The sequence below is a fragment of the Gilbertella persicaria genome (genome assembly GCF_025201335.1).
Source record: "Gilbertella persicaria strain CBS 190.32 chromosome Unknown B0P05scaffold_22, whole genome shotgun sequence".
NCBI classification, from domain to species: Eukaryota; Fungi; Mucoromycota; class Mucoromycetes; order Mucorales; family Choanephoraceae; genus Gilbertella; species Gilbertella persicaria.
In genome coordinates this window covers 173,939-186,608 of record NW_026251983.1, presented here as the reverse complement: position 1 = coordinate 186,608, position 12,670 = coordinate 173,939, and the positions used below count along the sequence as shown (strand labels likewise).

The window sequence follows — 12,670 nt, the reverse complement described above, 5'->3', positions numbered from 1 at the left end:
AAGGATATCTACTTGTGCCTGAACAACACACGAATAATATGGTGATGCTTACAGAAGAACTATCATTCAATGGCCAACAAATCTCTGTCATTTTTCTTGCTATGGTCATATGCTATTATATGGGCAAATTCACTTCTTGTAGTTGTTAAAGTTTTCCACTTTTTTTTATGTGTTTATCAAAAAAAAAGAAAAATAGTTGTCCTTGTTTATGTGGATGTCAATGAAATATATATGTGTTGGTGTTTATATGGGTGCTGTTTGTCCTCTATGCCTTTACTTCAGTAGTTTTATCATCAATAATGTTTAATTTAGGCAAGTTGGAATTGGCTGCAGTCAAAGCATCTTGCTTGGCTTGGGCAGCTTTCTTTTGGGCTTGTTTCAATTCTTCTGTCTTGATGCGAGTAATACGGGCAAATTCTTTAGTGTGATGAAGACATTCGAGATAGTCGTCACGTTGGTTAAGACACTGTTGAGGAAGATCAGCAGAGGCATAACACTTGTTGAATTCTTGCCAAAAGTGGAAGCATCGACCACGACCTATTTTGACATTGAATATATAATAAAAAAAAAACGGAAAGAAAATAGGGTTATTTACCACCGTCTAAACCGAAACCAGAAGCCATTTTAATATAAGAACAGGAGAGGGAAGAAAAAAAAAGAAAAGAAAAAAGGCTGTTTTTATTATGATTTTGTAAATGAACAACCCCGCGATAATAGAACAGGGATTGTGACGTCTCAACAAATTTAAAGAGGAGTAAACTAACTTGTCAGTTACACAGAATACGATTTAGACAGACTCACATAATTACTAGGCACAATACCAATTGTACCATCCGATTTCTTGGCTTGCCACCAATTACCACTCTTGTTGATGATTTCTAGTACTTCGTCTTTGGCAAAACTGAGCTCATTTGGATCTTCTGGATTAGCAGTGTCTATAGAGTCTTAATATTGATATATGATAAAATGAACTTACATGGATGAAGTGCAGTGGCTGTTAATGGCATTGGTTGTTGTTGTTGTTGTTGTTGTTGTTGTTCGTGTTGTGGAGTGACAGGAATAGACTGATGTATGCTTGGAACAGAAGCCATGTTTTGAACTGCTTCAGGAGAAGATAAATGTGCTTTACTTTCAATATGGCTTGCATGTTGTGACACGGGAGGAACAATAAAGTCAGAATAAATAAATTGATACACAACCGACTCTTCTGCACAAGAAAACAGAATCACCCAGAAGAACTAGAATTGAGATTAGTTGCTATCAGCCATTGTCTTGTTATTTTTACCTGCATCACAATCAAAATGACAGCACCTGCACCAGATGCTTGACTTCCACCTGTACTGTAACTCAAAAGCCCATTGATTGTTGTTGTTAAAAGTGATATACTTACACCCAAGAAAATCAAAAACTGGATAAGAATAAGTACACAAGAAATTGATGTTGATACTTTACTGTTGTCTGATAATGGTGGAATACTTGTCTAAAGATACTGAATAAAATACTGCCTACTAGCAATAGTTCATAAATAACAATCCACCAAAGTAAGCCTGCTCTTCCAATAACACAGGCACCAATAAACATAACGAACCAGCCTACCTATTTGATTGTTATTAACATAAACTTACTTCAAAGCAACTTACCACAGCCATAATAATAGACACGAAAATGAGTGGATTTTTTTTTACATGTTTTGAATTTAATTGCATTTTTCTTTAAAGAAGAAGGAAAGGAACGGGAGTGAAATAAAGAAAGAAAAGAGGGAGAAGAAGAAGAAGAAGAAAAACAAATGTAACGCAAGAAAAAAGGCGAGTTACTTTATGGATCAAAAATAGGAGCAAGAAAAAAAAAAGAGTAACAATCAAATACGTTTTAACCTCACCATTCATTCATGCTGAACAGAAAAAAATTTTTCTACCTTTTAACAAATGCAACAGTTTAAATATGGCTTAAATGTGTCTAAAAACAAGACACCTACTCATCCTAAGCTAAAGCAACGTACAAATGCTTTTGCTCATGCAAGTGATGATGAGGATGATGGGCCCCAAACCCATGATGTTAAATCAGCAAAAACACAAGTCAATAAACAACTCTCGAGTTATAACACAATGACAAAAAAGATCGCACAAGAACAAGCTAAAGCACTTGAAGAAGATCCTACTATTTTTGATTACGACGCTGTCTATGATGATCTAAAGGAAATCGAGAAAAAGAAACAAGAAGCAACAAAACCCAAAGATAAAAAAGCAAAGTACATTCAAGGCTTATTAGAAATGGCAGAAGTGAGAAAACGAGATCGTGTTTTGGCAGAAGAAAAGAAAGTGGCTCGTGAAAGAGAAGCAGAAGGAGAAGAGTTTGCAGACAAAGAGGTGTTTGTGACTGAATCATTCAAGAAGCAAAAGGCAGAATTAGAACGTATCGAACGCGAAGAAAAGGAACGTGAAGCATTGGCCGAGAAGAACAAGACCATGGACTCGTTTTATAAACGAGTGTTAGAGAAGAAAGAAGCAGAACATCAGGCCATGTTAAAAGCCATGGCCGAAAGAAAAAAAGATCGGTCTACGTCCTCTTCTTTGGATAGAGAACAGACAGCTACAGATGCTCAATTAGTAGAGGAAGCAAAGAAAGAAGGCAAGGATGTCATGGTCAATGACAACAATGAAATTGTTGACAAGCGACAATTGTTGGGTGCAGGTCTTAATATCAAACCAAGGTTTGGCTCATTGGGATCACTGGCTGCTTCTGATGAACGTATCAAAGAGCGCATGGATGAATATGAAGAATACAAGCGCAAAAAAGTAGCAGAGTATGAAGCACGTAAAAGACAAGGCAGATCAAATGATGAAAGAGAGCGCCTGAGTAAAGAAGTAGAGCGACAAATGATGCAAGTACAACAAAAACAAAAGGAAGAACAAGAGCAAAAACAAAAAGAATTTGAACTCAAGGCTGCTGCTAAGCGTACAACTGATGATGCAGCCATGAGTGCTCGAGACCGTTATTTAGCAAGAAAGAAGCAAAAAGCACAAGAAAAAGAATAAAGATTTTATTATTATGTTTGCGCTTCTTTAAGGATAGCATGATAATTTACAGTGTTGCGCTTCAGAATGTCCATGACAGGTCCCAATAGTCGAATAAATGCTGCTTTTCCTAATGTGACGCACTTGAGATCACCTTTGGCAACCACAGTAGCAGCTCTTGGCTTATCATTCAACAATGCAAGTTCTATATGAATGAATAAGATGATATCGTTCTATCCTCAATTACCTCCAAAATAATCACCCTTTTTCAGTTGATTTACTTGTTCTGGTTGTCCACCTGGCTGTTGACGATAACAAATAGCCTCGCCTCTCTCAATCAAATAGAAATTATCACCAGGATCACCTTGTCGAAGTACAACATCACCATCGCGGAACCAAACAGGCTCTAAAGCATCTGCAATTTTATGCATCTCAGCCAATTCAAGAGATTTAAACAATGGCACATCTTGCATGAATTTTTCATGCATGTTTCGCTTTTGAGCATTGTTTTCCATCAAAATAGACCGGAAAGAGACACGATCCAAGGCCCATAAGACAGCATCCGATGTGGCTTGAATAGAAGCTGCTCTTGGTGCATTGTACATCAATGCCAATTCACCAAAGCTACCACCACGCTGGTACTGTGTAACTTTGTTTCCGTTCACAAAGCAATCGAGTGTACCACTTGAAACAATGTAAAAGTAGTCGCCCACAGCACCTTGTTCAATGACCCAATCGCCTGACTTGAATCGCATTTCTTGCATGGAATCAATGACTTCTTGACGTTGTTCTTGCTCTACTGTTTGAAATAAGAAATGACTTTGCAAAGAATGAGAAATAAGATCTATCTCAGCATCTGGTTTTTTGGGCAGGGATTTCTTTTTATAGGAAGAAGAAGGTTGCATGGATTCTGCACTCACAGAAACTCGGCGGTCTTTAGGAAATTTTGGTTCAAAATGAGGCAAACCTCCAGGAAATGAATCTTGCTCCTCCTCTTCTTCTTCGTTGTCTGGACCCGTCATAGTAATTATAGGCGTTGTTTCTCGCATAAATGAGTCATTTGGATGTTCTACAGAATAAATCAACAACATAAACAAGTATGTCATTTATTTACTTATTTTTTTACCTTGCATTGGTTGCGTATGTCTTGTCTGTGATCTTTCCTGAAGTAAACGTTGTAAAAAGAAATTAAAGCAAAATTGAAGTGTATCTTGTGGGTTATTCTGAATTACTTGTTTATTGAGTTCATTAATTAAGACTTGATATTCTTTGTTTTGTGTTGAAAATGGATGAACACTTTCTTTTGACATGATAAGAACAAAAAGAAAGAAATAGAAGAAAAAAAAAACACTCGGTCATTTTATTACCATTATTTTTTTCTCAAACCATTCTACAAAGGCATTGAATACGTAAAACTTGGCCTATCAAACCACTTACTTTGGCAACTTAAATTCCTCGCCTTGGAGTACTTTGGTATAATAAATATAGAAAAAGTCACTATAAAGTGCTGTCTGAATCATACCAGCAACCCAAGCAACCCAGTCTGTATAACCTTCATCCAAGTAACGATAGATCCAATTGAACAAATAAAGCGTTCTATATGCACCTAATGCAAATAGATAATGTGTAGTAATCGTTTCTGCTTCTCCTGTTTTCTGTAACATAAACAATTGGGGTAAAATAGCAACAGATTCAAGCCAGATTGAGAAACTCCAGAATATCTATTGTGACCTAAGCATAAGACAATAGAACAACCTTACTTACCTCAATTACAGTGTAGATATAAGTAGACGCAACGCCCATAATAATAGATCCTACTAATAAATATTCAATGCGAAAGGTATCTAGACTAGCATCATAAGTAGCTTGGTATTTGAATCGCATTAAATAGAGAATATAGAGCGAAGAACCAATAAAAAAGACTTTCATGACAGTATTGTAGATGGAGATATGCTTAAAGAGCAAATCCAGATATCTTGTTAAGAAGACAACAGAGTACAACAATTGTGACTTAAATGAAATACCTATTTATTAAGGTAAGATGGACACACTACGAAAGAGATGATCTTACCAATGCATGATTTTGTCTTTCTGATTTTAAGCAAAAGTATAAAAATGGATGCCAAGTGCATCAAATCTGCTGATAGACGAAATATATTCATGTTAAAGAGAAAGACTAAAAAAAAGGTGGAAAGAGAGAGGGGAACTAAACTAAATGAAATAAGGAGTTCAATTACGTGTGCATTTGTTATTGTTGTCGATAACAAAATCAACTGGTGCATATTTCACATTTCCACTTTCAAAAAATTTGATTTAGAGTATTACCAAAAAGCTTATAAAAATGTCGCAATCCCTCTGGTTACGTCTTGTTACGCCAGATGATTGAGTTCAGGGTATCCAAAGCACTTCATTTTTAGATCAAGTTGCGCAATATAAACATGCGTTCACATATAAGCTCTGTTTTTTCTTATTTAACATCTATCTTCTTTTTCTTTGTTAAATTATCATGACTACAGAACGTAGACCTTTGATAAAAAAAGGCTCTTCTTCAACTGTTGTCGTACAAGACGAAGGGTCGAATAATACATATAAAACCATTGAAGAAGGCCAATTGAATTCGAATGAACAAGACTCTTTCCAAAATTTGGGCAATACTTCCTTGCCTATGATTGTATTATGGTATGCTACTTGCTTTTGTACTCTCATCTAACTCAATATTTATTGTAGTTTATCCACAGGTAGCTTCTTGGCTTCTTTAGATACATCAATTATCATTACCATCTTTAATGAAATTGGTACTGAATTTCAAAGGTAAAGATTTGACATATCAATACATGTATTGATTGTTTAGTTCAAATCTCTCGGTATGGATCATGACCTCTTACATGCTGAGTACTTCTGCTATTCAACCATTATGTCAGTGAAAAGAAAAAAGAAGAAAGAAAAAAAATAGTATACTTATTGCTCAATGTAGATGGTAAATTGTCAGACATTTATGGTCGAAAATCAACATTGGTGACCATCATCTGTTTCTTTCTTATTGGATCTTTGCTTTGTGGTGCAGCAGGCTCAATGACTCAGCTGAGTATTGCTCGTGCCATTGCAGGTCTTGGGGGAGGAGGCATTATGACTATGGCTTCTGTTGTTATTCATGACTTGGTGCCTATGCGTCAACGAGGACAATATCAAGCTTATGTCAATATGGCTCAAACAGTAAGCTATAAAAGTTCAAACTACAATAACTTATCTATGTATCTATAGATTGGTACGACAGTCGGTGCTCCTTTAGGTGGCCTTATTAATGATACATTGGGATGGCGTTACTGTTTTTACATCAATATCCCCTTTTGCTTGTTTATTCTCTACCACTACATCTACAAATTAGAGAATTATAATCTACAAGATACAAAGGTAGACCAAAAGCTGGAACAGATTGATTTTGTAGGAGCAGCGTTGTTGTTGATGGCCAATGTGTGTTTTGTGACAAGTGCTTCTTTAGGGGGTAATACTCGTCCCTGGGACGATCCCTTAATTATTATTCTAGGCGTGACTGCAGCTACTTTGTTTACTGCCTTTGGCCTCTATGAATTTTGTGGTGCCAAGTACCCTTTAATCTGTCGTGCGTTGATCAAGAACAGAAACGTGATGGCTGTTTGTTTAAATAACTTCTTTTTATGTCAATCTACCATGACCATGTCTTATCTCATTCCTCAGTTTTTCATGGTAAGATATAAAGTTATATAACATGGACTCATATTCCTCCTTCAGGGTATATTGGGTTATAACCCCTCTTCTGCAGGCTTATGGGTCTTTCCTCGGTCTCTTATGGTCGCCGTTGGTTGCTTCTATTCAGGTCGTCGTCTTACATTAACGGGTCGCTATAAACACTTTATCAATGTAGTCATGCTGGTTCATGTCATAACAGCTATTGGTACTTGGATGTGGAAACCAGGACAACCTCTTTGGTACTACCTTGCCTGCATGAACATGGAAGGCTTTATCTTTGGTCTTATTTTTGTTGCTACCATGGTTGCATTGGTAATAGACATTCATCATGAAGAGACAGCTTCTGCTACATCGATGATATTTTTGTTTAGATCCACAGGCTGGTTATCAGGCAGTACAATTTCAGCAGCCATTATGCAATCAAGATTCAAAAGCTATTTACAGCAATCCATGAAAGGACCTGAAGCAGCTGATGTGATTGAATTTGTGCGTACTTCTATTTCCAAAGTGCGTACATTAGCACCTGAAATTCAAGTCATTGTACTTAATTCCTTACAAAGATCTATTCATACGGCTTTGTTGTTTGCTGTTGTCACCTCTTTCCTTTCTTTCATAGTCACATTTGCATTGAGAAATTGTCAATTGAGTAAATAAGTTAATAAAGAGATATACTGCTTTTTTTATTATCATTTTGATGATTCTACAATTGGTGTTTATCGTTGATGAGCAGCAACAAATCTCTTTTGTTCTTCTGCAACAGCGTGTTTGAATTGTTCGACTTGTTCCCAACAGTCCAAAGGTCTAGTTTGGTTGTTTCTATAAAAGAGTGAGTATAAAATGATTTGATTGAATACATACTTGTAACAGACAATCAATGCTTCTTGTTTCTCGGCAATGGCAGCAGGTATATCTGAAGGAGAGGATCTAATAAAAAAAAGGGGGGAAGGAAGTCAATACCTTTCATGTCTTGTCTACACTCTACCTTTTTAACTTTTGAATCATGTTCTCGATATCTTCAGTCATGGCAATAGAGTTATGATCGTTTTTAATGTTTTGTTTTGCCAATTCACCATAAGCACGTTGGTTGACTTGGTCTTGTTGTTGTTTGGTACGCTTTAATTCTTCAGCAACACGCTCACGAACAAGCTGCTCGATTTTTTCATTTGAAACATTGACAGGTTGCTATACATATAGTATAAATACATTGTTTAAAAGCGGCTTATTTGTTTTATTTTTCTAACCTTCTTGCTTTCAACAGGCTCAGTGAAGCCTTGAGAGAACTAAAGCGAAATTCAATTTTATTGATATAAATAAACAGGCTCTTACCTGAAGAGGAGAGCTTTGGTTATAAAAGATCACAGGTTCTGAGGCTTTGGATTGTGTTGCTCCCATTCTATCTAATACAAGAAGAAGAAAAAAAAAGAGAGACTTGTGGAGTCTTTAACAGGGACATTTTTGTTGTCCTTTCTCTACGTCACTCTTGACTGTGTATTTGGAACTCTTTTAGCCAATCAAATACTCTTGAAGCAAATGCATTGCTGTTTATGCATTATAGCTCTAGGTTTATTGTATCTGTCAAAAAGAAAACCCAGTTATCCTACATATATAAAGTCGCCAAACGTATCTCAATGAATACTACTATGGCAAGTAGTAATAATTGAAGAAATACTTGCACTGATTGAAGTCTCTTACTCCTAGCTTGTAGGCAATCTGTCGTATATGCTTGTTCGTAATCTTGTCGACTGGAATATTGAGTTCTTCGACAAGTTGTTTGAATGCGATTTTCTCGTCTTTTCTCCAGCGACCACAATTGAATAAGTTGTACCGACAATAAGGTAATAGACAGCAAATAGCATCTAGTTCATCTTTTGGAAGCTTGAGTTTGACTTCATATGCAGGGTTTTTAGATGTAGTGGGTTTGAGCATGACTTTAATGGCAGTGGTTTTGGGTACTACTTGAGATGCAATATGTGTCAACTTTCTGGTAAACATATTTTGGGATATTGTCTTGGTAGCAGAGGTGTTTATCAAGAAATGCAAAGATATCATTGCTAGTAATGCTTAGAAGTGTGTTTAGTACCAAGCACATATATATATACATGTTAATTCATTATGTGTTTGTCTTTTGTTCGACCTTTTTAGTTATATTAAAAACGTCGCATTTCCTTGTTTACAAACAATTATTTGACAGCGTAAGCCAAAGCAAACAACCCTTTCTTTCTGAGAACTTTTTCTTAAGCTGATTGCATAAGAAAGGGTACATGTGAGACGTCAATACATTCATTCGGGCATATTGAAATGCAACTCTCTCAATGCATTATGTAAAACGTATCTACTCATAGCACAAGAGCAACTTTTGTTCTTTTTGACATTAAGCAAAAAAAAAAAAAAAAAAAAAAAAAAAAATTACTGCTTCTCTGCTAAGAATTCGAATGAAAAAGATCTACTAGTTGTGTAGGTTATTAAGAGATGAACGGGTATGAACGCAATTTAGAGAAAAGAAAAGAAACCATATAATTCATCAGCTAGCAATCCATTGACTTTCAGAAAAAAAAAAGGAGGCCCTTCTCTTGTGATAGAAGAATGATGCATGGAAAGGAAAAGAAAGATCTCTAATTATTGTCATGTTTACATTTCTGAGATCATCTGTTGGAAGTAGCTGAAGCTCACAAGCCAAGCATATCCATAACGAGTTAATCCATGCCATTTTTGATCCATCTTTCCATATTTAAATACTACTCATTTTCTCTATCCACTGCTGTTCTTTCACACGTAAAGAGTTGATCATGACATACAAATGAATATGTATTTTGTGGGTATCATCATTTTTCTATATATATATATATATATGTGTGTGTGTATGTGTGTGTATGTGTGTGTGTGTGTGTGTGTGTGTGTGTGTGTGTATGTGTGTGTGTGTGTGTGTGTGTGTGTGTGTGTGTGTGTACAACACTTTACTTGTGCTTGGCAACCTGTTCCTTAGCAGGGAAGCGCTTGCGTAACATTGCAATCATTTGACTAAACCACCAAAAATTTAAACAAGTAGTCGCAAAATTAGCTGTGCCATAAACAATCCAATCTAGAACACCATTGATAAATACGTCTGATTCAAACATATAAAACCACTTACATCTTAAAGGAACATCGTCTTTTACAGTGTAAATATCATCTAAGAAAAATATAAGTCATTACACAAAAAAGTTTTTTCTTCCCGCTATCTCTTACTCCATAATTTGTATGACATGTATGGGCCAAATACGACACGAGCACCAAAGAAAGTTGACAAAAGAACAATACCATTCACTAATTGAATCTTGGAACCAGTCCAACCCAACTTGTCCTAATCATCAAGATGGTCAGATTCAAAAAAGCTATTCATAGATATACACGTTACCATGAACCAATGAAAGTTCAGAAAGATGGTACTGACTTCATACATAAGGAAGACTGCACCATAGTAATTAATGAAAGGACGCTTTATTAGGAAATGTTAGTTACTTGTTCGTCATTGTGATATGCACTTACAAAAGAGAAAATAAACACAGAGAAAGAGGCAATACCGTGAATAACCATACTGATGCCTTGGTACTTATAGAAATAAATAGCAATAATCGTATCCCATAAAAAGTATCTAAAACAAAAAGATGGTTACTAATTCCTTCAGAACAGTATGCTTTCTTACCCGCAAGAAATTGAATAAATATCGGCAGCCCATCTCACATATCCGAAAACCCGATCGTGAGCAAGGGTGTTATCGGCAAAGATAAAAAACGATCCTGTAACAACTAAGAAACAATGGACAGTAGACACAACATGGACATGCCAGTTTGGTGCATTGTACTAGTCAAGTTAGCACAAGACAAAGGGGGACTAAACTTACTCCTTTGAAGAACTGAAAAGTCTTTGGAAACAAAATAGGTGAAAAGATTCGAGAGATTTCATAAACAATGGCAAACATGAATGCCGAAGTTAGTACAGTTTGCCAATGATATCTAAGCGTTGATAGCGACAATTGATCTAAAACATAGCCGAATTTGTCCATTTTAAAAGTGAAAAATAAAAATGAAAAAAAGGGAAAAAAGGTACAAAGTTATCTCGACAGGTCTAAGAAATTTATGCCCTTTTGGGATCAAAACTTTAATTAACGGAGGTTGATACAGAGGTACGTTTTCTTTTTATAAACTGAAGTTTAGAACTCCTAAAAATTAGGAGAAAGTTTTCATTGGATAGTGGATGTTAAAGATCTTCAACTTCAGTCATAAAAAGTTTGATCCAATCTTTAGAGAACCTCTGTTAAAAGCTCATTGACCTTGTCTTTGACTTGATCTCAATAGGGTTGTTCAATTTGGTCTATTGATAACGTAATTTCATTCTTGTTTTGTACACCGTAAAATTGAAGAAAAAAAAGTCAACACTTGTTGGGTTAAATTCACATGAAAAAAGAATGCATATGTTTAGAAAGATCCGCACATTACCATTACTTGCAAAAGAAGCCACATGATTCGAAACAATAGGAGTTTTATTAAGCAGGCATGTTGGAAAGACTGTTGTATGTCGCTTGTTTAATATACTACAAGCACTTGTACAGGTTGCTCTTTATCTTTTACCTGTACTTTAAAGATGTTTTTTTTGTGAATCTTCAATTTAAAATACCATAAAACATTCAGTTATATATGTAGAAGAATGGAATACATTTTTATTAGGTAATCACTATACAAAAGAACAAATAAACATAGAATAGATAGATACTTAGATCAAGCCCTTGGCAACAGCAATTTCAGCATTAAGAACAGAAGAACCAGCAGCACCAAGAACAGTGTTATGAACCAAAAGAACAAACTTGATATCCAAGACAGGACAAGGACGAACACGTCCAACAGTAACAGCTTGACCCTTCAAATTTTCACGGTCAAGACGAGGTTGGGGTCTATCGGCATCATAGGTTACCACAATAGGCTTTTCAGGGGCAGAGTGACAGCCCAACTTTTCAGCATCAGAAGTATATTCTTCCAACACTTTATAAACTTGCTCGATACTGGGACTGCCATTGGCAAACTTGACAGAGACAGTCTCGAGATGACCGTCCAAGACAGGCACACGGGTACAAGTGGCAGAAACAACAGTATTGGGTAAATGAACAAAGGATTGCTTATCTTGAGCAATATCACCCATGATCTTACCTACTTCCCATTCCATCTTTTCCTCTTCACCGCCAATGTGAGGCACAACGTTGTCTAAAATGTCTAAGCTAGGAACACCGGGATAACCTGCACCACTGATGGCCTGTTGAGTGTTGACAAGGATATGAGTCATGGGACCAAAGGCATCTTGCAATGCCTTTAAGGGGACAACCAAACCGGTGGTTGAACAGTTGGCATTAGTGATCAAGAAACCCTTCTTGAGGTTGTTGAGTTGACGTTGGTAAGGGATCAAGTCAAAGTGATCAGCATTGACAGTAGGAACAATCAAAGGAACATTGGGATCACGACGGTAATTCTTTGCATTAGAAAAGACAGCAACATCTTGCTTCAACATGGCCATTTCTATGCAAAGACGTCAATAAACATATCCTAAAAGATCCTTGCTTCTCTTACCAATATCACCTGCAACATCGGCATCAAGGCCTGAAAAGACGACATCACAGTCATTGAAGAGTTTGGCCTCACAAGGCTTCACAACAAGTTCGGCAACGTTTTCAGGGATGGGTCGGGATTGCTTCCAACGAACAGCATCTTTGTATGCCTTGCCAGCAGAACGGGCAGAAGCACCAAGAGCATGAATGGTAAAGATAGGATGCTCACTCAACAAGAGAATAAAACGTTGGCCAACAGTACCTGTTGCACCAAGGATACCAACTTTTTTTGTAGGAGCCATCTTAAATATGAAAGGATAAATAGACAAGGAAGGAAAAAAAAAATATGACTTTTGAC

At 36.4% G+C, this 12,670-nt stretch overlaps 10 protein-coding genes across 10 annotated transcripts; 2 read left to right on the top strand and 8 right to left on the bottom strand.

Moving 5' to 3' along the window:
• Positions 1-265: 265 nt before the first annotated feature.
• Positions 266-623, bottom strand: B0P05DRAFT_471015 (uncharacterized protein; the record flags this gene model as incomplete). The annotated part of the gene is made up of 2 exons (XM_051574592.1): positions 266-537; positions 596-623. 2 exons carry the CDS (start codon positions 621-623, stop codon positions 266-268), a joined length of 300 nt encoding a protein of 99 aa, XP_051434410.1.
• A 148-nt stretch (positions 624-771) lies between these two features.
• On the bottom strand, positions 772-927 carry B0P05DRAFT_471066 (SH3 domain-containing protein; the record flags this gene model as incomplete). The annotated part of the gene is made up of 1 exon (XM_051574596.1): positions 772-927. A coding segment is annotated over one exon (156 nt), but the record flags the coding sequence as incomplete, so codon positions are not given.
• A 248-nt stretch (positions 928-1,175) lies between these two features.
• B0P05DRAFT_459414 (uncharacterized protein) lies at positions 1,176-1,706 on the bottom strand (the record flags this gene model as incomplete). Its single annotated transcript, XM_051573990.1, has 4 exons — positions 1,176-1,238; positions 1,286-1,408; positions 1,453-1,596; positions 1,641-1,706. Coding segments are annotated over 4 exons (396 nt in total), but the record flags the coding sequence as incomplete, so codon positions are not given.
• A 219-nt stretch (positions 1,707-1,925) lies between these two features.
• Positions 1,926-3,035, top strand: B0P05DRAFT_579571 (coiled-coil domain-containing protein 55-domain containing protein; the record flags this gene model as incomplete). The annotated part of the gene is made up of 1 exon (XM_051581941.1): positions 1,926-3,035. The coding sequence occupies one exon, from the start codon at positions 1,926-1,928 to the stop codon at positions 3,033-3,035; it is 1,110 nt and encodes a 369-aa protein (XP_051434407.1).
• Positions 3,036-3,045: 10 nt separating this feature from the next.
• B0P05DRAFT_543631 (cyclic nucleotide-binding-like protein) lies at positions 3,046-4,404 on the bottom strand. Its single transcript, XM_051578459.1, has 3 exons — positions 4,247-4,404; positions 4,141-4,177; positions 3,046-4,083 (listed from the first exon to the last, which is right to left on the bottom strand). The coding sequence occupies exons 1-3, from the start codon at positions 4,322-4,324 to the stop codon at positions 3,254-3,256; spliced, it is 945 nt and encodes a 314-aa protein (XP_051434406.1). The 5' UTR covers positions 4,325-4,404; the 3' UTR covers positions 3,046-3,253.
• A 43-nt stretch (positions 4,405-4,447) lies between these two features.
• Positions 4,448-5,176, bottom strand: B0P05DRAFT_579569 (ER lumen protein retaining receptor; the record flags this gene model as incomplete). Its single annotated transcript, XM_051581940.1, has 3 exons — positions 4,448-4,735; positions 4,779-5,038; positions 5,086-5,176. The coding sequence occupies 3 exons, from the start codon at positions 5,174-5,176 to the stop codon at positions 4,448-4,450; spliced, it is 639 nt and encodes a 212-aa protein (XP_051434405.1).
• A 344-nt stretch (positions 5,177-5,520) lies between these two features.
• On the top strand, positions 5,521-7,371 carry B0P05DRAFT_579568 (major facilitator superfamily domain-containing protein; the record flags this gene model as incomplete). The annotated part of the gene is made up of 6 exons (XM_051581939.1): positions 5,521-5,693; positions 5,866-5,930; positions 5,989-6,227; positions 6,276-6,737; positions 6,783-7,226; positions 7,357-7,371. 6 exons carry the CDS (start codon positions 5,521-5,523, stop codon positions 7,369-7,371), a joined length of 1,398 nt encoding a protein of 465 aa, XP_051434404.1.
• A 9-nt stretch (positions 7,372-7,380) lies between these two features.
• On the bottom strand, positions 7,381-8,245 carry B0P05DRAFT_120195 (uncharacterized protein). Its single transcript, XM_051572989.1, has 5 exons — positions 8,067-8,245; positions 7,982-8,020; positions 7,723-7,922; positions 7,599-7,664; positions 7,381-7,556 (listed from the first exon to the last, which is right to left on the bottom strand). Exons 1-5 carry the CDS (start codon positions 8,130-8,132, stop codon positions 7,454-7,456), a joined length of 474 nt encoding a protein of 157 aa, XP_051434403.1. The 5' UTR covers positions 8,133-8,245; the 3' UTR covers positions 7,381-7,453.
• A 1,344-nt stretch (positions 8,246-9,589) lies between these two features.
• On the bottom strand, positions 9,590-10,868 carry B0P05DRAFT_543597 (TLC domain-containing protein). The gene is made up of 7 exons (XM_051578458.1): positions 10,621-10,868; positions 10,423-10,580; positions 10,266-10,371; positions 10,135-10,215; positions 9,966-10,080; positions 9,871-9,909; positions 9,590-9,819 (listed from the first exon to the last, which is right to left on the bottom strand). The coding sequence occupies exons 1-7, from the start codon at positions 10,780-10,782 to the stop codon at positions 9,695-9,697; spliced, it is 786 nt and encodes a 261-aa protein (XP_051434402.1). The 5' UTR covers positions 10,783-10,868; the 3' UTR covers positions 9,590-9,694.
• A 404-nt stretch (positions 10,869-11,272) lies between these two features.
• B0P05DRAFT_543593 (aspartate-semialdehyde dehydrogenase) lies at positions 11,273-12,670 on the bottom strand. The gene is made up of 2 exons (XM_051578457.1): positions 12,335-12,670; positions 11,273-12,283 (listed from the first exon to the last, which is right to left on the bottom strand). The coding sequence occupies exons 1-2, from the start codon at positions 12,612-12,614 to the stop codon at positions 11,490-11,492; spliced, it is 1,074 nt and encodes a 357-aa protein (XP_051434401.1). The 5' UTR covers positions 12,615-12,670; the 3' UTR covers positions 11,273-11,489.

Excerpts from the sequence above, each read along its gene's own strand:
- B0P05DRAFT_543631 (XM_051578459.1), bottom strand. The coding sequence starts at position 4,324 with ATGTCAAAAGAAAGTGTTCATCCATTTTCAACACAAAACAAAGAATAT. Across the intron at positions 4,178-4,246 it reads TTAATGAACTCAATAAACAA|GAAAGATCACAGACAAGACA; the intron begins GTAATTCAGAAT and ends CGTTTACTTCAG. Across the intron at positions 4,084-4,140 it reads ACATACGCAACCAATGCAAG|AACATCCAAATGACTCATTT; the intron begins GTAAAAAAATAA and ends TTTATTCTGTAG.
- B0P05DRAFT_120195 (XM_051572989.1), bottom strand. The coding sequence starts at position 8,132 with ATGGGAGCAACACAATCCAAAGCCTCAGAACCTGTGATCTTTTATAAC. Across the intron at positions 8,021-8,066 it reads ACCAAAGCTCTCCTCTTCAG|TTCTCTCAAGGCTTCACTGA; the intron begins GTAAGAGCCTGT and ends ATTTCGCTTTAG. Across the intron at positions 7,665-7,722 it reads ATGATTCAAAAGTTAAAAAG|ATCCTCTCCTTCAGATATAC; the intron begins GTAGAGTGTAGA and ends TTTTTTTATTAG.
- B0P05DRAFT_543597 (XM_051578458.1), bottom strand. The coding sequence starts at position 10,782 with ATGGACAAATTCGGCTATGTTTTAGATCAATTGTCGCTATCAACGCTT. Across the intron at positions 10,372-10,422 it reads ATTTATTCAATTTCTTGCGG|ATACTTTTTATGGGATACGA; the intron begins GTAAGAAAGCAT and ends TTTTTGTTTTAG. Across the intron at positions 10,216-10,265 it reads CTGTGTTTATTTTCTCTTTT|CGTCCTTTCATTAATTACTA; the intron begins GTAAGTGCATAT and ends TTCCTAATAAAG.
- B0P05DRAFT_543593 (XM_051578457.1), bottom strand. The coding sequence starts at position 12,614 with ATGGCTCCTACAAAAAAAGTTGGTATCCTTGGTGCAACAGGTACTGTT. Across the intron at positions 12,284-12,334 it reads CGATGTTGCAGGTGATATTG|AAATGGCCATGTTGAAGCAA; the intron begins GTAAGAGAAGCA and ends GTCTTTGCATAG.